Here is a 24,416-nt window from a genome sequence, read left to right on the forward strand (position 1 = left end):
ATCAGCAATCTCCTGCACTCCAACTGTTGGTAAACTACTCCCAGCATCCTCCATTCATTTATATGGGAGATCTAAGAACAGACGAGCGAGTGTGCATGGTGCTCGGTCCTCAAAACACTTCACTGCTGCAATACTACATGACGCCACAAGATGTCGCTGTACACTAACAAAATGGGCCCAAAAAAAATACGATCTGACAATTTCTAAAAGTTTTATATTTTTATCAAAATGGAGACAAATCGTATCAGTAATGTTATAAAAGTGTGGAAGTATTTGGGCCGTATCCACATACTGTTACTACGAGCAGCTGTGGGCAGACACCCACCACCTCCTTGAGTCACAGGTGAAAGGTTACTAGCAGCTGGAGGCGGCACCAGGCTGAGGTAGGTCTGGCTCCTGGCCGCATTAATACATTCAGCGTTATATTATAGCTTGTTGGAGGCAGGCAGGGCTGTGTGCGGTTCGGGTGCGGTTCTTATATATAGACTAGTGCAATGACTTTGTATGTCCCTAATGTTTCCAGACGTAGCTACTTCCTCCCTGGGGGTTACATGAGGGAGTGCCGTGGCTGACAGTCAGTACGGTCCGGAGTTCATGAGGAACACATCCCCTCATTAGAATCGCTGGGGACTTGACGTTACATCAGTTTTCTGGAGGAATGGCGGTACAAGGACAAGTGAACTAGCTCTAGAACTATTAGCTGCTTATGGGATCCAATAAGGGAGCTGCTTTTATCGGCAAAGGGCCTGCACAAAATGAGAGCTGGAAGCTGATTGGTTTCAGCAGCTGCTCCACTTCAACTTGTGTTGATCACTCTCCCCATGGTTTTTGGCCCCAGCTCCATATTTCTGAAGCCTCTGGGCCATTAAAAAAAAAGGAAGTAGCTTCACAGTTGCAATCCATGCGACGGGTTTAGGCTGTCTTCCAAATGTGCACTCGGCGTATAATATTACGCTGCCCTTTTGGTGTATGTTTTGTCAGCAAACCTGGATTGAAAAGCTACTGTTTTTAATACAAAGTCTCAGAAAACGAAAAACTATTCACAATGGCAATCCTCATACCAATGCTGCCTAGGGCCAGGGCAGTGATAGGAGGGCATACCCTGATGTGTGGGCGGCATATGGTGCTGGAGTCAGTAACCAGGCCAGTTGTAGAAGATACATGTCTCTCATTACTAAGGTGTGGAGTGGGAGTTGTAGTACTTCCAACGGTATCAAAACACAGTTCCAAACAATTGACAGTGCAATTGTTCCCATATAGTAATGTATCGATATAGGCCATGATGGGGGTTGTAGTACTCCTTCCCTCTATCTCTCTCTGCATTATCTAGGGCTGACAACATTACTCTTACAATGGTGGTAGTAATTCTCAGCTGAGGAGTAACTGGTTAAAGGGATTCTGTCATCAGATTTAACCCCTCTAACCTAAGCATATGCTCATGTCCAGACTAATAAGAAGAATCCTAAGCTGGCCTTATTAAACCTCACTGTGGCTCTATTTGCCCAAAAAACAGGTTTTTATAACCTGTCAATCACTTACTTAAAGGGACACTGACAGGCCTTCTGAGCATAATTAGCTCTTTATATGCCCCCCTAGGTCTTATAATAAGTTCCCAATTCATATAAGTATTATCCCTGTGCGCATTATAAAACGTTAAAAATAATCTTTATAATCACCTCTCCTTTCTGCCCAAGGGGCGTTCTTTGTGGCGCATTTGTGCCCAGCCGCGTCCCAACTGCCGGGTCCTTAGACACGCCCATCTCATTAGTATTCACTTGGCGCAATGTAATCCCGGCGAGCGAGGGTGCCGGGCGCATGCGCATGATCTCCGAATGTCGGGGACTGAGAAATACCGTCCAGCGAAGTGAATCCTATCTCTCTGCCGGATCCCGCGCCTGCGCACTAGGCTCAGCCTGATGCGCCCGTGCGGACTCCTGGCAGCGGCTTCGTTGAGCGAAGTGCGCATCAGGCCGGCACATGCGCACTTCGCTCAACGAAGCCGCTGCCAGGAGTCCGCACGGGCGCATCAGGCTGAGCCTAGTGCGCAGGCGCGGGATCTGGCAGAGGGACGGGGAAAATTGCGGAGGCGGCACTGAGCTGTAGAAGGCGGCGCTTGGCACCGGACGGCGAGGGGTGCGGCCGGGCACCCTGTATTAACGGACCTCCCCTTGGGCACCTTAAGTAAGTGATTGACAGGTTATAAAAACCTGCTTTTTGGGCAAATAGAGCCACAGGGAGGTTTAATAAGGCCAGCTTAGGATTATTATTATTACTCCGGACATGAGCATATGTTTAAGTTATAGGGGTAAAATCTCATGACAGAATCGCTTTAAGATATGGTGGGCCAGACCCACAAGAGTGAAAGATGTTTTAGCAATGTCCCTCTCTCTGCAGTAAAATCTTTGTCAGCCTAAGGGCTCATGCCCACGAACATAAGGGCTCCGTGCTGCGACCGTGGGGCAGCTGCATGCGGATCGCGGACCCATTCACTTGAATGGGGTCCACAATCCGTATTCTATGGTCCGCACCGCAAAAAGTAGCACATGCTTCCGCACCGCATCTCCGGACCTGTGGTGAATCGTGTATTGCGGAACCGCCGTATGCGGTCCGCAGCAGGGGCACGGAGCCCTTACGTTCATGGGCATGAGCCCTAAGGGCTCATTCAGACGACCGTTGGATGTTTTGTGGTCTGCAAATTGTGGATCCGCAAAACATGGATGCCGGTTGTGTGCATTCTGCATTTTGCGGAATGGCCAGCCCCTAATAGAACAGTCCTATTCTTGTCCGTGATGCAGACAATAATTAGACATGTTCTCTTTTTTTTTTTTTTGGCGGAAACTCCATGCGGACGTATGGACACTGAATGCTCATTTCCATTTTTTTGCAGCCCCGAAGTAAATGGTTCTGCATACAGGCCACGGAAAAAAGAAAAAAAAATTATGTTCATGTGAATGAGCCCTAAGGGTGTAGTCACATGACCGTATGTATTTTGCGGTCTGCAAAATGCAAATCCACAAAAAATACAGATGACATCCGTGTTGCATCCGTTTTTATTGCGGACCCATTGTAATAATGCCTATTCTTGTCTGCAACACGTGCCCCATAGAAATGAATGAGCCTGTGTGCAATCCACAAAAAATGCGGATCGGATGCGGACCAAAAATATGGTCATGTGAAAGGGGCCTTAAACAGCAAATGCCTTACTGACTGACTTCATTGCTCAACCTTGCAGATTGTGGAACTTCTAGTTCTTTCTGAAGTACTTTGTAGTTAAGCTGGTTTTTGGTCCATTCACACGTCCGTAAGTGTTTTTTTGCGGGACACAATTCTGCAATTTGCGGACCGCACATCGCCGGAACTATAATAGAAAATGTCTAATCTTGTCCGCAATTGCGGACAAGAATAGGACATGTACAATTTTTTTGCGGATCCGCAAATGTGGATGTAGAGCCACAAATGCAGATGCGGACAGCACATTCCGGCCACATTGAGAATGAATGGGTCTGCACCCGTTCCACAAAATTGTGGAACGGATGCGGACCCATTTTGCGTACGTGTGAATGGACCCTTTCTCTGAGGAGTGAGTACATGTAGATTCCTCCCAATTCTAGCACTCGGTTGAGCTAGGGGCGGATCTAAATCCAACATCTACAGGGGCAGAGTCAGGGTTGTTAAAGGGGATTGTCCGCCATTTCCTATATCTTCAGGATAGGTCATCAATATCAGATTGGCGGGAGCCCGACTGCTGGTACCCCACCGATCAGCTGTATGAAAAGAAGCGCGGCATTCCTCTTCACTATTTGCCTGCACGCCATCGACATTGCAGCGGAAAGCCGTGTAATTACAGCTTTGCTGTCCCATTCACTTGAACAGGAAGGAGCTGTCCCATTGAAGTGAATGGGATGGCTGGGCTGTAATTACACCTGGTAACTGCTGTGGTTGCGACAGTAGTGCCCGCACGAGCGCTGTATTCTCTTCAGCCGATTAGCGGGGTGTCGGCAGTCGGGCTCCCGCCGATCTGATATCGCCCTATCCTGAGGATAGGTTATCAATATAGGGAAGTGCACAACCTCTTTAACCCGACTGATCCATATAGAGATACGCTGGTACATCACAAGGCACGACAAGAACAATTTGCAAGTGCCCTATTCAGGGGAACTCCAGACACTTAACACATTAAAGGGGTTATCCAGTATCTACAACAGCCCCCCCCCCCCCCATGGGAATACACTTACCCCGCTCCCCATGGCGCTCCTGGTCCCCGCACCGCCGCTGCTACTTCTCCCTGTACCTGGATGAAAACATCCGTTGTCAGGGGGGGAGGAGCGAACGGCTAACGGGGACGATGCTCTCTAGCATCACCCGTGGTGTTAGGGAGGTTCGTCCCTGTCCCCGCCTGCCATTGGCTGCCCCTCCCCCGACACCAGATGTTTTCATCCGTGTACAGAGAGAAGCAGCAGCGGCGGTGCGGGGACCAGGAGCGCCATGGGGAGCGGGGTAAGTATTCCCACGGAGGGGCCCGGCACATGGGGGGCTGTTGTAGATACTGGATAACCCCTTTAACTATACAATTAAGCAAATGTAGCTTGACCTTTTTCAGTGTTTTTTCTTGTGTTACGCTCACATCTACATTGTTTTTTGGTTTTCTGTGCCGAATCTATCATATGATGGAAACCAACAGCACACAACAGACCCTGGGGACTATGGACCCCACTGTTTTTGTCAGGGATTCCAGGATTGTTTTAGACAAGATATCACAGGATGTCTTCCATAATGCTGTGAGCACGGTTCAGTACAGCCGCATTATAAATGATTAAAATGCCGGGACTCAATGGGTCCATGGACCGGATTTTGCGGACATATCCTATCTTTTTGTGGAACACACATACGGTTGTAGAAAGCACATAGATGATCCATGTTCATTCTGCAAAAGAGATAGAACATGTCCTATACTTGTCCACAAAATGCGGATCACGGACTGGTTGAATTCAATAGGTTTGCATAAAATACAGATGCAATATGAATGGTGTCCGTGACTTGTGTGCCGCCATTATTTATCAGTACTGTACCCTACCCTGATCAGACATGCTGTACTTGTGGCCGACTCTCTGTAACATTCATGTCTTCTTATCTTACCAGAATCATGGCTATAGATTGGATCGGTTTTGCTTATGCAGCCCTGTTGGTTTTGGGGGGTTTTATGGGATTTTCCCGTAGAGGTAAGAGCAATATCAGTGGAAATGTATGATGTTGAATAATCTGCAGTGGGACTGGCCATAATTAATATCCATAGCAACTTGTGCAGATTTTGATGCAGAAATGCTGCAGATTCCGTGCAAATTTCACTCTGTGCATTGCAAAGGTTGAACTTTGTGTCCGATGTCCGCATATGGAAATTGGCGTGCTGCAGATTTATAATCCGCATGTGAAATTATCCGCGGCGTTCGGTACGGATGAGATTTTTTAAATGTCATCCTCTTCACTGCTACTCTAAATGAGGAATTATATGTAGGGACAGATTGGCCATAAACACTACAGGGAAATTCCCCGGTGGGCCGATGCCTAGGGGGGGCGGCCATGCCCTCCTCATGGGTGCCAGCTGCAGCATCAGGTACAGGTGCCCTCCTGCATTTAGCCATAAGTCCTCAGGACAGTGAATACTGCAGCAGGGGTGGCAGTATTTTGTGCCGCTCTGTGGTATTTGGTTCTGCTGGGGCTTCACATGGTATTGCTGGGCCCCAACTACTTCTGTTGCCCCTGCCTATTTGTGTTGCCCCATCTTCTATCACTTTGGACCTTCCTACAACGTGGGGCCTCTTTTAGTTTTTTCCAGGGCCACTTTAAGCTCCCAGTCCGCCCCAGATTATACTTCTTCTTCCTGCTGGATCCACTTCTGGCTTTGGCTCAGAAAAACTGCACGTGTGATTCCAGCCCTAGGCCCCTTTCACACGAGCGAGTTTCCCGCGCGGGTGCAATGCGTGACGTGAACACATAGCACCCGCACAGAATCCGGACCCATTCATTTCATAGAGTCTGTGTACAGTTCTGCGTTGTGTGAAAAACGCAGCATGTTCTATATTCTGCGTTTTTCACGCAGCCCTGGCCCCATAGAAGTGACTGGGGCTTCAGTGATGGTTGCTAAGAGATGTTGTTTGTTTTTTATCACGCGCATCCAAACGCATTGCACCCGCGCGGAAAAAACAGCTGAACGCAATCGCAGACAAAACTGACTGAACTTGCTTGCAAAATGGTGCGAGTTTCCCAGAACGCATCCGGAGCCAATCCGGACCTAATCCGTCACGCTCGTGTGAAAGAGGCCTTATACACATTAGACTCCTGCTGTCAGATCCCAATGATATTCTTGTTGTATCATCTCAGACATTGGGGGCATACCGCTCTGAGCTGCTTTTCCTTCACAATAAGGGAACAGTCACATGAGGCAGATTTTCTGCAGCAGATCCGGCTGCGTTTCGTCAGTGGAGCGGTTTCCATAGCTTATTTCTTGCGCAGCATCTGGATGCGATCTGTTTGAATCTCATCCACTTTCCTTGCTACTGTAAATCGCTGGGAACGTTCCACTGCGGAAAATCCACAACATTTATTCCACATGTGGCCGTACCGTTACAGTTAAAGGGGTATTCCGTTTCTGACCATTATCCCCTATCCACAGGTAGGAGATAACTATTAGATTGTGGGGTGTGCTACCACTGGGACCCCTACCATTGACTAGCATGTGGACCCTATACCCCTCGGGGCCCCCTAAAATGAAATGCGCCTCAGATTAGTCTTGTATAATGTCGCTGTATTCACCCCTATGGGCGTTCTGGAGACAGCCGAGTGCAGCGCTCAGCTAGTTATGAAACTCCCATAGAGATGAATGGAGCAGTAATGTGCATGCTTGACCTGCTGCTGCATTCATTTTGGGGGTCCCAAAGGATACTGGGTCCCTGTTCTCATGATCAGTGGTAGGACCCCCACTCATCCAATAGTTACCCCATAGGGGATAACTTGTCAAAACTGGCTTTGAATATTAAGGGGATATTATGCCGTCCTAACCTTGGTCCAACGATAGCAGCCAGGGATCCCCACCTTTCATTTTCCAAAGGAGCTCTGAAACATAAAAGGTGGAAGCTGATTGGTTGCTATGGGTAACTTAGACAGTTTTCCTTTACGCCTCTTTGATAAATCTCCCCCCATTGTGCCTGGTTTAACAGTGAGCCCCTTTAACATTTTGACTGTTGCTTTACCTTGCAGGCAGTATTGTATCCCTTGCTGCCGGTCTCCTCTTTGGATTGCTCGCAGCTTATGGGGCCCTTCGTGTTTCATACAATCCATTGGATATCAAGATATCATTAAGTAAGTAAAATGATACTATTAGGCCCCTTTCAGACGAGCGGGTAGCCGGCTGCCGACTCGCAGCGCAGCACCCGGCCTGAACTTCCAGCACCGCCGGGGTCGCATAGCATTATATTGATTTGTCATGCTATGTAACCCTTACAGTTCTGGAATGTATTGGAAAACACTGACATAATGCTGGGTTACATAGCATCATAAATCAGTATAATGCTATGTGACCTGGGCAGTGCTGGAAGTTTCCGGCTGGGAGTCTGCAGCGTGACACCCGCTCATCTGAAAGGGGCCTTACAGGATTACTTAATTTGAACTTTTGTCCACATCTTATAGGTGTGTCTAGAGAATAATGGTAACTAATAGCAGGGGAGTAAAGGAGAGAACAGCTGACCCCAGCTTACAGTATTACATAATGATACCACTCATGTGGAATATGCTGTAGAGACTCACACTCCTGGGTGTCCTCTATAGTGATTTCACAGGACTCCACTGTCCACTGGCTCTACCCATTTGAAAACATGGTCACCTCACCTCTGGAAGTGACAGCTCTATGAACAATAAGTTATTAGGGCCATAAGATTTACATACTTTGGGTTACATACCAATGGCAAAGGACATTTTCATAATTGGTCCTTTTTAATTTTTTCTCTGGATCCTTCCTTAGTTTAATGCCTCATGCACACGACTGTGCTATGTTTTGCGGTCCACAAATAGCTGTCCGCATCTTTTACGGCCCCATTGAAGTGAATGGGTCCGCATCCGAGCCGCAAAAAATGCAGCTCAGATGCGGACCAAAAGCATGTTCATGTGCATGAGGCCTAAAGGAAACCTGTCCTCAGTCTTATACTGCCCTCTCTGAGTAGTGACAGACAAGCTGATTTCGGTGGTCTGCCACTGATGAGCCACAAGTGTGTGGTTGCCGAAAACCTGCTGTGTAATTATCACAGCCCGTGCTGGAAAAGAGTCACAAGGTCATGGCTATTCATGAGCTCCTGCTCTGCCCACCTGCTGCTGACAGAAATGAGGGCGGCATACAAGGTTCTCTTTAAAGTCATTGAGTGGTCAGTAAACTTTAAAAAAGGGACAGAGTAGCTTAAAAAAAAGTCATACTCCCATCACCAAAATCCCTGCTACTCCAACTGTCATGCCCTGCTCAGATTATGTGCGGAGGTCTGCCAGGTTAGAGGAAGGAAGGAAGGAGGGAGGGAGGGAGACTGGGCATTTTAAGGAGACGGGGCACTGTGGGTGGGGGGGGGGGCTGTGGAGGTCACTATTAAGGTGGCGGGGTACTGTAGATGTCACTGTTATGGGGGGATACTGTCGATATCTTATAACGACACACAAAAACATTAAATGAAATAGTTGAAATATACTGGGTCCTTCAGCTAGTCTAATATATAAAGCTGAGTGTATGTGTGTATGTCCGCTAAAGGAAGACGCACCGTCGCATTTACAATCACGAAATTTGGCAAACGGGTACATCAGGTGTCCGGGAAGGTTTTAGACCGGGTCTCAACTCTCTAACACATACCCTTCCTGAGATATTCCCAAAAAATGCATTAGCCAATAGAAGCCTGGTCACATGACCCTTATCAGCAAATAGAAGCTCGCAGGCCCTTAGTGTCCACATGCACACAGTTTTATACCAGGTTTCCATAACATCCCAGCCATTTTTCTTCACTTCTGTAGGTCAGATTTAAAGGAAATCTGTCACCAGGATAATCTCTATTGAAGTAAAGCCATGGCCTATATAGCACTTAGTACCTTATTTCCAGATGTGCCTTTGTTCCAGCAATATATGTTTTTATCCTCTTAAAATCCTGTTTTTTTGGTATGCAAATGAGGCAGTAAAGTGCCCAGGGGGGTGTCACTCTTGCAGGAAGGAGCCCAGATACGCCTCCTGTCACAATGAGTCCACCCACCCCTCCTACATCACATTCAAGCTATAACTCTGCCCCCCTTCCCCCTGCTCCCAGCATGAGGGCAGGCTTGGGCTCCTTCCTGCAAGAGTGACGCCCCTCTGGGCACCTTACTGGCTCATTTGCATACCAAATAAACTGGATTTTCAGAAGATAGAAAACATCTATTGCTGGAACAAAGGCACATCTAGAAATTAGGTACTAAGTGCTATTAGGCCATGGCTTTACTTCAATAGCTATTATCCTGGTGACAGATTTCCTTTAAAAGGGCAGGGCACCGTGGATGACACTGTTAAGGGGGAGGAGTGCTGTGGAGGTCACAGTTAATGGCCATTCAGGCCAGCCTCAAAGGACGAAATTCCAAAGTCAGACAGCTCACGACCTCAGTATCGATGTCCGCACGGGAAAGGAGCAATCCCCATAAGATGCGTAAGAAATTATCCCAGAAGACGTACTTGCTCTTCAGAGTAAGCTTTATTATAAATAATAAAGCTTACTCTGAAAAGCAAGTACGTCTGCTGGGATCATTTCTTACGCAGCCTCAAAGGACAGACTTAAAAACCCCACCCCCAGGTCCCACTAAGCCACGCCACCGACCCGGTTAGGCCACACACACCCTCCCACTCCGCAGCCGACGGGGATTGTAAAAATGAAGGTAAAAATCAACTTCTGTCAGCTGCAGGGGTGGGAGGGAGGGTGACTTTCTCCCTGCAGCTCACGCTCAGACAGAACAGTGCTGCTGTCTAAGAGTGAGCTGTTCAAAAGGACATCTCTGTGTCCATCCAGGCCCTGCGTCGGACGAGGACAGGGAGTCTGAAAGCCGGACTGTCCTGCCTAAAACCAGACCTCTAGCCACCCTAGAGGCAGGCTGCTGTGGAGGTTAAAATTAAGGGGATGGTCCGCTACGGAGGTCAGTGTTAAAGGAGTTGTCCGGGTTCAGAGCTGAACCCGGGCATATCCTTATTTTCACCCAGGCAGCACCCCTGATGTTGGCATCAGAGCATCTCATGCTCCGATGCACTCCCTTGCCCTGCGCTAGATCGTGCAGGGCACGGGCTCTTTTGTGTACAAGAACACACTGCCGGGCTGAAGCTTCCGCCCGGCAGTGTGTTCGGTGACGTCACCGGCTCTGATGGGCATGCTTTAGCGCTGCCCTAGCCGTTTTACTGGCTAGGGCAGTGCTAAAGCTCACCCATCAGGTCACTAATAAAGGTGTGGCCGCTGTGGAGGTCACTGTTAAGGGGACAGGATGCTGTGGAGGTCACTGTTAAGGGAGCAGGAAATGGTTGAGGTCACAGTTAAGGGGACGGTCCGCTATGGAGGTCAGTGTTAAAGGGGCAGGGTGCTGTAGATGTCACTGTTTAGGGGGCGGGGTGTTATGGAGGTCACATTTTAAGGGAACAGAGTTCTGTGGAGGTCACTGTTAAGGGGGCGGGCTATTGTGTAAATCACTGTTAAGGGGACGTTGTACTGTGAAGGTCACTATGAAAGGGGCGGCCGCTGTGGAGTTCACTGTTAAAGGGGAGGGCGCAGTGGATGTTACTGTTAAGGGGGCAGGCTGCTGTGGAGGTCAATGTTAAATGGGCGGACACTGTGGAGGTCAGTGTTAAGGGAGGAGGGGACTGTGGAGGCCACTATTAAGAAGCAGCGGGGTACTTTGAGGTCACTGTTAAGGGAGCGGGGTACTGTGAGGTCACTGTTAAGGGAGCAGGGTACTGTGGCAGTCACTGTTAAGGGGGCCGGGAATGGTGGAGGTCACTGTAACCTATGGTCAGTGTTAAGGGGCAGGTGCTGTAGAGGTTACTGTTAAGGGGGCGGGCCCCTGTGGAGGTCACTGTCAAGGGGGTAGGGTGCTGTGGAACTCACTATTAAAGTTGCAGGCTGCTGTGGAGGTCACTGTTAAGGGGACGGGGTACTGTAGATGTCACTGTTATAGTGGATACTGTCGATATGTTTTAAGGACACACACAAACATTAAATTAAATAGATGAAATATACCCGTGCGAAGCCGGGTCCTTCAGCTAGTTGTAAGATAAAGATAAAAAAAACAATGGTATAAAGAAAAGGAAGAGACACCCCCTGGATGCCGCTGCAGTGCATTTGGGAGCCACAAATACATTATATTCATGCTTGGGCACAGAGACGTGTATTGCACAAATCCCTAGGGTCTGGATATCAAAATCTCAATGGGAAGATATACTCCCTACCTAACATACAGAGCAGAGAGAGCCTAACACGGTGCAAGCCATCACTAAAGTGCCATACCGAACAGCACTGCAACATAGGTTTCACTAACTAGCGTCTTCTAAAAAAAAAAAAATATACCATGTGTGAACCTCGTCGTGGCATCCCTTAAAACCATGTTATTTTAAATCAGTGATTTCATTATTACTATTAGCAATGTGGTTTTTTTCACAGTTGCTGCAGGCTGTCTCTCTGTAGTAATGGGGATGAGGTACCTTCGCAGTAAGAAAATCATGCCTGCTGGAATTGTAGCAATAATCAGGTGAGTTTATTCCCTTTTCTGGCTGCCAGGTAAGGCTTACCCACTGAAAGTGTGCCCACATGTAATGAATATGTGTATAGTGTACACTAATGAGTCATGCATCACTGCTAAGCACAAAGGAGAGTTACTTGGCAGCCTAAAGAAACCTTCATATACACTGAACAAAAATATAAACGCAACACTTTTGGTTTTGCTCCCATTTTGCATGATCTGAACTCAAAGATCTGAAACATTTTCTACATACACAAGACCCATTACTCTCAAATATTCACAAATCTGTCTAAATCTGTGTTAGTAAGCACTTCTCCTTTGCCGAGATAATCCATCCCACCTCACCGGTGTGGAATATCAAGGTGCTGATTAGACAGCATGAATATTGCACAGATGTGCCTTAGACTGTCCACAATAAAAGGCCACTCTGAAATGTACACAGTTTTGCCTTACTGGGGGAGGGGGGGAGGAGGGGGGCATAAAACCAGTCAGTATCAGGTGTGGCCACCATTTGCCTCACGCAGTGCAACACATCTCTGTCACATAGAGTTGATCAGGTTGTTGATTGTGGTCTGTGGAATGTTGATCCTCTTCAATAGCTGTGCAAAGTTGCAGAATATTGGCAGGAACTGGAACACTCTGTCGTATACGCCGATCCAGAGCATCCCAAACATGCTCAATGGGTGACGTGTCCGGTGAGTATGCTGGCCATGCAAGAACTGGGATGTTTTCAGCTTCCAGGAATTGTGTACAGATCCTTCCGATATGGGGCCATGCATTATCATGCTGCAACATGAGGTGATGGTCGTGGATGAATGGCACAACAATGGGCCTCAGGATCTCGTCACAGTATCTCTGTGCATTCAAAATGCCATCAATAAAATGCACCTATGTTTGTTGTCCCTAACATACGCCTGCCCATACCATAACCCCACCGCCGCCATGGTCCACTCGATCCACAACGTTGACGTCGGCAAACCGCTCACCCACACGACGCCACACACGCTGTCTGCCATCTGCCCTAAACAGTGAGAACCGGGACTCATCTGTAAAAAAGATGGCCTCTCCAACGTGCCAGACGTCATCGAATGTGAGCATTTGCCCACTCAAGTCGGGTCTGACGACGAATTGCAGTCAGGTCCAGACCCCGATGAGGACGACGAGCATGCAGATGAGCTTCCCCGAGACGGTTTCTGACAGTTTGTGCAGAAATTCTTTGGCTATGCAAGCCGATTGTTGCTGCAGCTGTCCGGGTGGCTGGTCTCAGATGATCATGGAGGATGTGGAGGTCCTGGGCTGGTGTGGTTACACGTGGTCTACGGTTGTGAGGCCGGTTGGATGTACTGCCAAATTCTCTGAGACGGCTTATGGTAGAGAAATGAACATTTATTGCACGGGCAACAGCTCTGGTAGACATTTCTGCAGTCAGCATGCCAATTGCACGCTCTCTCAAACGTTGCGACATCTGTGACATTGTACTGTGTGATCAAACTGCACATTTCAGAGTGGACTTTTATTGTGGTCAGTCTAAGGCACACCTGTGCAATATTCATGCTGTCTATTCAGCACCTTAATATGCCACACCTGTGAGGTGGGATGGATTATCTCGGCAAAGGAGAAGTGCTCACTAACACAGATTTGTGAACAATATTTGAGAGTAATGGGTCTTTTGTGTATGTAGAAAATGTTTCAGCAGATCTTTGAGTTCAGCTCATGCAAAATGGGAGCAAAACCGAAAGTGTTGCGTTTATATTTTTGTTGTGTGCGGCCAACATACATTAAAGTTGCTGACTTTTCCCATTGGCTTTTATTGAATAATGTAATTGCCTACACGTTTGACAGAGGCTGGTTAGGTCTGCAGAAGTGTATTGCGAATTTAGGCATATATGTAGGGAGAAGCTGAACCTGCATGTTAACAGAACCCCATCACCGCTTATTTTTCAGACTTTTTTTCTTGAATATTAATGCTGTATATTTTCAATGCCTATTGAAAATATTCATTTGTTCCTGTCACTTTGAACAAATTGTCACTGGACAAGATTAGTGTAAAAGTACCATGCCTAACATAGCTATAAATCTTACCAACCATCTATGGGGGGGAAATAGAAATTAAAAGATTAACATAGGAAAGGTCATTAGCGATTATCTGGCGGTGTAAAGTTGCCACCAATTACCCGCTCGTTCACTGAGTAATAGTTTATTTGTGCGGACAGAAAAATCATCATTTGCCGGCAGCAGATCGTGCTGTGAAAACAGCCTCTGCTGATGGCAAACCACGAGTCTTTATGGGGACAAGCGATGGCATTAGCGATCATTCATCCCCATACTGTGGAGGAGATTGCTGTGGTCTCCTCCACTGACAAGCAGGCACTTGCCTTCTAAACAATCTCCTGCTGTATCGTCCTGTCTTAAGGAACCTTAAGAATGCAGTCCCTACCTTGTCCTGATTCTGAAGATGTGATTACTTTTGTGAAAACTCACCTTTTAACCCCACTGTGATCCTGTAATCATTGGATTATAATTGATCAGATATTCATGATCTATCCTCAGGACAGGTCATGAATATATACCCCCTTCAGGACATCTGCCGTACATGTACAGTGGATGTCCAGTCATTAAAGGGGTTATTCAAGACTATAAAATGCCCCCCCATATGCTGAGCCGCTCACAATAAATATACTTACCTGGCTCCCCGCACCGCAGCTGCTTTTTCCTGTGCGCGGATGAAAATACCCAGTGTGAGCAGCCAATGGCAGACGGGGACGAGCCTCCCTAGCGTCACCCGCGATTCTAGGGAGGCTCCTCTTCGTCCCCGCCCCGCCTGCCATTGGCTGCTTACCACCCCCGCCATTTTTTCTGTCACTTCACCTACCCCAATTTTTTTTTTATAAGAAGTGATAAATCATACGCATCCCAAAATGGTATAACTAAAAAGGACAGATCTGAGCCCTCACACAGCTCCATAGACAAAAATAAATGGAATGGGAAAAGAAAAATAGTTATGGCTCTGGGAAGGCAGTAGTTCAAAAACGAAAATCGCCCCATCCCAAACAGGTTAAAGTCTGGAAAATCCCTTTAACCCTCATGCATACCGTACAGTTACATCGCAGAGCCTTCTGCATATGTAGCGGATGCTGGCTGTATAATACATCCGACACCCGGCCTCAATGACCGGGATCAACAATGATGCGGACCACCCTTATTTAATTCCACAGATGCCACGGTCAATTGTGACCATGGCCTCTGAAGCGGCTTTTCCTCTGTGATCCCAGGGTCTGAACGGCTCTCTTGCATGTGTTCAGTTTCTGTGGTAGCCTCGTGCGTGCTAGAGGCTCCAAGGCTCACTACAGCAATGCAGTCTATGCGAGATTCGCTATATGCCATTCAATGGTAAATCATTGCAGTTTATGGGAGAAGGGATCATGTTATCTAGAGGCACTTAAAGTGAAAAAGAAAGTTAAAAAATGTTTTAAAAAAGTCTAAATTAAAATCACCTGCTTTCTCTAGTTTACATATAAAAAAAAATCGAAACATAATGGGTATCGCCACTTCCAAAAATAATCAAACCATTAAAATATATAAATATTTTTCCTGCATGATGATCACCATAATGAGAAATAAAATCTACGATTCGCCATTTTTTTAGCCGCATTATCTTCCTCCAAAGAAAATTGAATAAAAGTGGTCAAAAAGTTGTAGGTACTCAAAAAAATTGTGTCAATAAAAACTACAGTTTACCCCACAAAAAACAAGCCCCATGCAGCTATGTAGAAATATAAAAAAGTTATGTTTTAAAAAAAAATAAAAATTTAAGCAGGAGGACAAAATAAAAACGATCTAAATTAGGTATTGCCGTAATTTTAGAGACCCGCAGAATGAGGTTATCATGTCATTTTTAGCATGGTAAAATAAACTGTGACATTAAAAATACAAATAGCCATTATGCAGATATGTGAACATAAAACAAAAAAAATTACGGTGCTTGGAAGGCGGGGAAGGAAAAACAAAATAGAATTTAAAAAAGTGTCCTAAAAGGGTTAATCCTGTTTAAAACTTGCATTCACTTGAAGATGAAAAGGTCTACTGACTGAAGTAGATCGAAGTGAGGTCTGCACACTTGTCTGGGTTGTGCTCGTGAAGGACTTCGTCAGTCATCCAAGATTTATCCCAAAATTCACAGCGCTTAAACAAATTTGTTGCAATCATTTGAGTGCCGTGAAATTTTGGATAAATACTACATATTTGAAAACCCATCATACCATAGAATTGGTTTCTATTATAAAACTCATCCGTGCTTCTCCATTCCTACAGCATTTCCATGGTCCTGAAGCTGCTAATTAACCTGTTCTAGACTTCTGCACTTTCCGGAAGGACCCTCTTTGGAAGCAAACTCTTTGGAAACGGATCAATTTTATACATTTTGCGAAGCATGAATTGTGCACTGAATTTTTATAATCTGTTCATTTGTATTACATTGATTTTATATGAGAATAATTTTTTTGCTATTTTTCTAACTAACTCAGCTGGAATAAATCAATAAAACTAACGTGCTTAACTTTCTCATGTGTCTGTATTATTATGAAGACAAACCTTGGTAATACTGCAGCAAATGAAATAAAAGTAATACACCATGCTGGTGCCTTCAAGATTCTGTCTGGTTGTGCAGGCCATACATATTGATGAGCTATCAGCAGTGCTTTAAGTGGGCCAAAAGAGGTGCCGGTACTCTATTAGGCGCCGGTGCTCCCCCCCCCTGCACATCAGACCCCCCATCACACACATATATATTAGTTCCTCTATGTACCAGTACCCCCCCCCCCCCCCCCACCACCGCACATTCGTTCCTCTCTGTACCAGAATGTGCGGTGGTGGGGGGGGGGGGGGGTACTGGTACATAGAGGAACTAATATATATGTGTGTGATGGGGGGTCTGATGTGCAGAGGGGTACTGGTACAGAGAGGCACTAATGTGCGGTGGTGGGGGGGGGTACTGGTACATAGAGGAACTAATATATATGTGTGTGATGGGGGGTCTGATGTGCAGAGGGGTACTGGTACAGAGAGGAACGAATGTGCGGTGGTGGGGGGGGGGGTCCTGGTACATAGAGGAACTAATATATATGTGTGTGATGGGGGGGTCTGATGTGAGGGGCCCCCTACACATCAGACCCACCCATCAGACACATATATATTAGTTCCTCTATGTACCAGTACCCCCCCCCCCCCACCACCGCACATTCGTTCCTCTCTGTACCAGTACCCCCCTCCACATCAGACCCCCCCCCCCCCCCCCCTCATCACACACATTAATTCCTCTCTGTACCAGTACCCCCCTGCCAGGGGGGGGGGGGGGGTACTGGTACAGAGAGGAACTAATGTGTGTGGGGGGAGGGGGGGTGCCTGTCACTCACCAGTACTCTTCAGAAGTTGGATTCCAAAGCAAAGTCGATGTTCTTTGCTGCACCGTCCGACTCCTGACTCCAAGGAGGACCAGTCACTGGTCGCCGCACTGATCGCTCCTCAGTCACAGGCGCGCGGGAAGGAGTTGACGTCACCTAACGTGAGGTCAACTCCCTGCCTGCGCCAGCCTGAGCCGTACTCTGCAACGACCCGCCCCCCTCCACTAGCTGCCCAGCCAACGACATTAGGGAGGAGATACTGCCAGCTCTCCGCTGCGCTCCGGCAGGGCCGGCCTTAGGTGTCCAGGCGCCCTGTGCGAGCTAACCTTGTGGCGCCCCCCCCCCCCCAAAAAAAAACAAAAAAACACTGCTTGTTGCTGGCATCATGGCATAGGCTGGCTGACTATCCAACCAAGTAGTTACCAGCCCGCACACCCCAAAGGCCGGTGTAATGTTATACTTCCCTACTTCGTGAGATTTCCCTACCTTCGTCACTTCCGGTCGCACCGGACATGACGTGAGGAGGTGTGCAGCGCCGCGCAGGCGCACAATGACAGGTTAGGGAAGTTTCACAGCAGAGTGTGCATGCGCCAGGAGTCTCGCCGGCGGTTAGGGTAGGGAAAAACTATGGGCCAGTGCGCAGGCGCAGTGATCGGATGGATGTTCTCAGCTGGACACCGGCCGACACTGCGCATGCACCGGGAGCCTCACCAGCGGTTAGGGAAGGGAAAAATTATGTACGGGTCAGTGCTTTTTCCCTACCCTAACCGCTGGTGAGGCTCCCAGCGCATGCGCAGTGTCGGCCGGTGTCCTGCTGAGAACATCCATCCGATCACCGCACCTGTGCACTGGCCCATAATTTTTCCCTACCCTAACCGCCGGCGAGGCTCCCAGCGCATGCGCACTCTGCTGTGAAATTTCCCTAACCCGTCATTGTGCGCAGTGCGCCCCCCCAATATAATAAACATTGGTGGCGCAGTGCGCCCCTCCCAACACTCCAGTATAATAAACATTGGTGGCGCAGTGCGCCCCCCCCAACACCCCAGTATAATAAACATTGGTGGCGCAGTGCGCCCCCCCAACACCCCAGTATAATAAACATTGGTGGCGCAGTGCGCCCCCCCCAATATAATAAACATTGGCGCAGTGCGCCCCCCCAATATAATAAACATTGGTGGCGCAGTGCGCCCCCCGAACACCCCAGTATAATAAACATTGGTGGCGCAGTGCGCCCCCCCAACACCCCAGTATAATAAACATTGGTGGCGCAGTGCGCCCCCCCATCACCCCAGTATAATAAACATTGGTGGCGCAGTGCGCCCCCCCCCAATATAATAAACATTGGCGCAGTGCGCCCCCCCCAATATAATAAACATTGGTGGCGCAGTGCGCCCCCCGAACACCCCAGTATAATAAACATTGGTGGCGCAGTGCGCCCCCCCATCACCCCAGTATAATAAACATTGGTGGCGCAGTGCGCCCCCCCATCACCCCAGTATAATAAACATTGGTGGCGCAGTGCGCCCCCCCTCAATATAATAAACATTGGTGGCGCAGTGCGCCCCCCCTCAATATAATAAACATTGGTGGCGCAGTGCGCCCCCCCTCAATATAATAAACATTGGTGGCGCAGTGGGCCCCCCCTCAATATAATAATCATTGGTGGCGCAGTGGGCAGTGCCAATGAGGGTTAAAAAATAAAAATAATAATTAACTCACCTCCTCCAATTGATCGTCTTCTGTTCTTTCTTCATGACCTGTCAAAGGACCTGTGGTGACATCACTGTTAGCATCACATGATCCATCACCATGGTAATGGGTCATGTGATGAGCTCAGTGACGTCACCACAGGTCTTGAAGAAAACAGGAGAACGGCAGCTACGCGATCATCTGGAGGAGGTGAGTTAAAAAAATTTTATTATTTTTTAACCCTCACTGGCACTTCCCACTGAGCCACCAATGTTTCTTATACTGGGGTGTTTGGGGGGGAAAGCGCACTGCCTACCAACGTTTCTTATACTGGGGTGTTGGGGGGGGGGGGGGCGCACTGTGCCACAAACGTTTCTTATACTGGGAGGGGGGGGTGGGGGCGCACTGCCTACCAACGTTTCTTATACTGGGGTGTTGGGGGGGGGGGGGGGGGCGCACTGTGCCACAAACGTTTCTTATACAAAAACAGGAGGCGGGTGCTGGAATCAAATAGCCGGCACCCGACCTCTGTGACAGGGAGCTGCGATCAGCTACAATTAACCCCTCCAGTACCGCACCTGAAGGGTTAACTCAACTGCAGCTGATCGCAGCTCCCTGTCACAGAGGTCGGGTGCCGGCTATTTGATTCCAGCACCCGCCTCCTGTTTTTGTATTCAGGTCAGTTATCTTCATTGGTGGCGCAGTGGCCACAGCCCCTCCCCTCCTCCTCCCGTCTCTCTTCTTATTGGCAGCGGCGGGGGCAGCAGGCAGGTCAGACAGGGGAGGAGGAACGAATCAGGTCAGACAGGGGAGGGGGAGATGGAGGGGGCGCCCCGAGGGAGAACACAAGTTCAGCCTCGCCTGCCGCATATTACATTGCGAGCTGTCGGCCGCCCAGCGCCCCTGTTACTATGGCGCCCTGTGCGGCCGCACAGCCCGCACACCCCAAAGGCCGGCCCTGCGCTCCGGTACCGGAAACCCACGTACTGGGCGCACGGAGAGGTGCTGGTACTCTCCAGGGCAATTTTTGGAAGTGGCGGTACTGAGTACCGCCGCGTTCCGGCCCACTTCAAGCACTGGATCAGAAAAGAGGAGGTGGTGTTCCATGTGAGTTCTGCTTCCTGTTCATTACACTGTCTGTCATGTCAGAAGTCTCGGCGATGCAGTGTAATGACAAGTGCTTGCTCCATTCACTTGAATGTAGCAAGGACTTGTGATTACACTTCACTGCTACAGAGGAGACGACGTGTAGTATACTGAACATGAAGCAGCACTCGCACGGAACGCCGCCTCTTCTTCAAACAGATGATTGGCAGAGGTGGCGGGTGCGGAACCCCTGCCGATCAGATATTGATGACCTATCCTGACGATAGATCACCTATACGGCCTGCACAACCCCTTTAAATCCTGACAGAATTGCGGCAGATTCCACACAGAAAAAAAAAATCATAGATGAGCTCCATTGTTTTATAATGGCACTAATTTGTGTGCAAATCTGCGGTCCAATCCTAAATTCAGCTGTGGATTTCTACCGTAAATTTTCTGAAAAATTTGCCAGTGGCCACTTTTACACGGTCAGTATTTTGGGCAACATTTTGCAGTTAATTCACAACCAGAAATGGACATGTTCTAGCATAACAGGCACAAAGTATAATGAGGATTTGAACCTTTTCTGTATTTTGGACCCCACTTCAGGCTTTGGCTTACAAATGTTGATGCAAAATACTGAAGAAATTATTTATAGTTCTGTGTGACATCTGAGACAGTGACTTTGTAGACTGTGGGACCCTATTTGTGGTTGGACTTGATTCACTCAAAAGAGGCCCTTAATTTTCTGTAATAATGTTCGCTAGGATAAAGCAATCTGAGTAAAACAATGTGCAATGTGCCTCTCAGTATATGGAGCTTCCAAGCCAGGATGCCTCTGCATCGGAGCAATGAGGTAGGTGGCGGACAGCTATTTGAAGTTTAACCACCACTTGTAACTTCCCGGTTACATATCCCCTACGTCTTTACTCAGTCACTTGACTTCTCATCAGAATGGTGGTGTACAGTATTGAGCAGCGCGTCTTGATGGTGTGCTGTATGCCTTAACATTTTTTAGCAGTTCGTGAATCAACTGGACGATCATGAGTTAACGGAAGGTTATTTCTAGCTAGATAGAGCAACGTGTCAAACATCGGAAAGGAGCATGGCAGAAATTGAGTCCTTTTTCGGCAACAGGGTAATTTCAAAGGGGCTTTAGCCACCATGGTTGGCGGCTCTGACACCACCAGACTTCTTCCTTTGTGGTATGCTCAAACAAAGTGCATTGGATGTGGTGGATATGGTTTGAAGATGGATCAGATTCAGAAGAATGAGGTTGAATGGGGGAGTGAATGGAGGTGTTTTTAGAGAGTGCCTAAAACTGCGTATGTCTGGAATTAACCTATTTGCTTGGGGTTAGGGCATTCCAGAGAACTGGTGCAGCTCAAGAGAAGTCGTAGAGATGGGCGTTAGAGGTTCGAATTATAGTGGATGTTAGTCTAATGCAGTGCTTCTCAAATAGTGGGGCGCCAGGCTCCGTAAAGGGGGGCTCGTTCAGGGCCGGCCTTTGGGGTGTGCGAATTTCTTCTGTATAATGCCGGCAGGCCGGGCGGCCAGCACGTCCCTCAGTGATGTCACGTGCCTGCGCCGCCTGCTTTATGAATGAAGCAGGCGGCGCAGACAAGTGACGTCACTGAGGGACGCGCCGGCCCGCCTGCCGGCATTATACAGAAGAAATTCGGATATACGGTACTATTAGGAGTGTGGGGGGCATGTTTAATAACTTTAAACGGCGGCGGCGGGCACACGGAATCTGTGGATGGCACAGTTAAGGGGTGGGGGTCTGTGGATGGCACTGTTATGGGCTGGGGGGGGGCACTGTGGATGGCACATATATAACAGTGCCAGCCACAGATCCCCCTGTAACAGTGCCAGCCACAGATCCCCCAGTAACAGTGCCAGCCACAGATCCCCCAGTAACAGTGCCAGCCACAGATCCCCCCCATAAGTGTCCGTCATCCACAGATCCCCCCATAAGTGTCCGTCATCCACAGATCCCCCCCATAAGTGTCCGTCATCCACAGATCCCCCCCATAAGTGTCCGTCATCCACAGATCCCCCCATAAGTGTGTGTCCGATCCACATTTCTTTCTTTTTTTATTCTCTTATACGTTAATAAGGATACAGTGTTATGCAGAGGTGAACGTATAACAATTTTATAGACAAATGATACTATTTACAGTCGCGCAAAATGTTTTCTTCTTCCTGGGGGGGGGGGGGGGGGACAGAAAATAATTGAGAAGCACTGGTCTAATGGTAGAGCATGGGTAGGTAGATAGGGATGAGTCTGGACATATAGGGGGTGCAGCACTGTGGAGAGCTTTGTGAGTGAGAAGTTCAAATTGAATCCTTTACTGTATGGGCAATCAGTACAATGACTGGTGCAGTGTGGAGGCATTGGAGCAGCAGTCGAACAGATAGATGAGCCTGGCTGTGACTTTTAGGATGGATTGGAGAGGGGAGAGTTTAGTGAGGGGGAGACCAATTAGCAGTGTTACAGGAATGGATCAGGGCAGCAATCAATTTTATTGGTGTTTCCACAGCAAGTAAAGCGTTAATTCTACAGATATTTCTGAGGAGTAGGCGTAATGAGCAGGCGAGAAATTAAATACAGACCATGAACAAAAGATAAGTGTCGAACATGACACCGAGACCGTGGGCGTGCAGCTTAGGCATTATGGCACACACACACAGAAATATCTGGTTAGACAAGTTAGTAAATGGAGAAAACACAAGTAGTTTAATAGGTCAGTTTTTGAAAAATTCAGCTAGCGGACATGATGGAAATATCAGACAGGCAGGGATGATGTCACTGTATGTACAGTTCGGTGTCATCAGCATAGAGATGGTACTGAAAACCAAATCTGCTGATAGAAACAAGGAAAGGACCTGAACCCTAAGGAACCCCAACAGGAAGAGAAAAAGAAGTAGAGCCAGTAAATTACATACTGAAAGAGCAGCCAGAGACATAAGAAGAAAACCAGGGGAGAGCAGTGTCATAAGCTGCAAAGAGATCCAGAAGAATGAGTAGAGTAGTAACCGTTGCATTTGGCTATCAGTAGGTAATTTGTCACTTTGATAAGAGTCGTTTCTGCAGAGTGTAGAGGGCAGAAACCAGATTGTAAGGGTTCAATGAGAGAGAAGGTGGATGATGCGAGAGTAGAGCAGGCGTTCCAGAAGTTTAGCAATGAAGGCAAGATTAGAGACAGGTCGGTAGTTAATTGTGCAGGATGGGCCAAGAGATGTTTTTTTTGTTGTTTTTTTTCAGTAACAGGATTATGACAGAATGTTTGAAAGAAGAGGGGAAGATGCCAGAAGTGAGGTAGAAACAATTGGTTAGGTAGTGACAGCCTGGGAGAGAGACGGGAGGAGGAGTAAGAGAATAGGTTCAGTAGAGGAGCCTGAGACATCTTCTGTGACAAGTCAAATGTAGAAAGTGAACCAGTGTGGTAGGGAAGGTGATCGATGGTGCTTGGAGAATAGGAGCTAATTTCATGCCTGATATTTTCAATTTTCCCTTTGAAGTAGGTGGCCAGATATTCAGCATAGAGGTCAATGATAGAGGCCTGCACTTTAGGACTAAAGAGGGAGTGAAAAGTGTCCGATTTCTTTTGGATTACTGGACAGTGAAGAGATGAGAGAGGTGAATTAGGTTTATTTGGCATGGTGGAGGGCAGAGTTATAGGTCCTAATGCTTGTGGTGGTAAAGTGATTTGTAAGAGTGCTTATTGGTCTCCTTCATAAAGAAACTTGGCTTTCACTGATTTCATATTCACACCGTCTAAGACTAGTTTCACACTAGAGTTCAGGAGAACCGGCATGCTGTTCCAGTAGGAAACAGTTTGCCGGGTCTCTCTGGATTCGGCATTGCCAGAAGCTACATGGATGTTGTCTGGACTATTGACTATTAACTGCTGGATCTCCTGAACGCTAGTGTAAAACTAGCCTTATTCTGTGCGTTAGGCTACTTTCACACTAGCGTTGTTTTAATCCGGCGTTCAATTCCGACACCGGAACTGCCCGCCGGATCCGGAAAAACGTGTGAAAACGGATTACATTTGAATCCTGATCAGGATTTTGATCACAATGAAAAAATGCATTGGAAAAAACGGATCCGCCATTTATGGACTTTAACTTTTTTTTCACATTTTTCGGGTTTAACATGCAAAAGCCGGATCCGGTTTGACTGAACACACAGCGCCGGATCCGGCGTTAATGCAAGTCAATGGGAAAAAGACCGGATCCGGCGTTCAGTCAAAGTGTTCAGGATTTTTGGCCGGAGGTAAAAATACAGCATGCTACGGTTTTCTGAAAAGCCTGATCAGTCAAAAAGACTGAACTGAAGACATCCTGATGCATCCTGAACGGATTACTCTACATTCAGAATGCATTAGGATAAAACTGATCAGTTCTTTTCCGGATTTGAGCCCCTAGGACGGAACTCAGCGCTGGAAAAGAAAAACGCTAGTGTGAAAG

The 24,416-nt window shown here is 47.8% G+C and overlaps 1 protein-coding gene across 2 annotated transcripts; it reads left to right on the forward strand.

Moving 5' to 3' along the window:
- Positions 1-248: 248 nt before the first annotated feature.
- TMEM14A (transmembrane protein 14A) lies at positions 249-16,327 on the forward strand. Of its 2 annotated transcripts, none has more exons than XM_040428550.1 (5): positions 249-383; positions 5,140-5,219; positions 7,255-7,356; positions 11,688-11,775; positions 16,078-16,327. In XM_040428550.1, the coding sequence occupies exons 2-5, from the start codon at positions 5,144-5,146 to the stop codon at positions 16,115-16,117; spliced, it is 306 nt and encodes a 101-aa protein (XP_040284484.1). In that variant the 5' UTR covers positions 249-383; positions 5,140-5,143; the 3' UTR covers positions 16,118-16,327. The 2 variants fall into 2 exon arrangements, with proteins under 2 accessions (XP_040284484.1, XP_040284485.1); XM_040428551.1 differs by lacking the exon at positions 249-383 and adding an exon at positions 544-664.
- Positions 16,328-24,416: the final 8,089 nt, after the last annotated feature.

This window comes from Bufo bufo, chromosome 4 (assembly GCF_905171765.1).
Source record: "Bufo bufo chromosome 4, aBufBuf1.1, whole genome shotgun sequence".
Classification (NCBI taxonomy): Eukaryota; Metazoa; Chordata; class Amphibia; order Anura; family Bufonidae; genus Bufo; species Bufo bufo.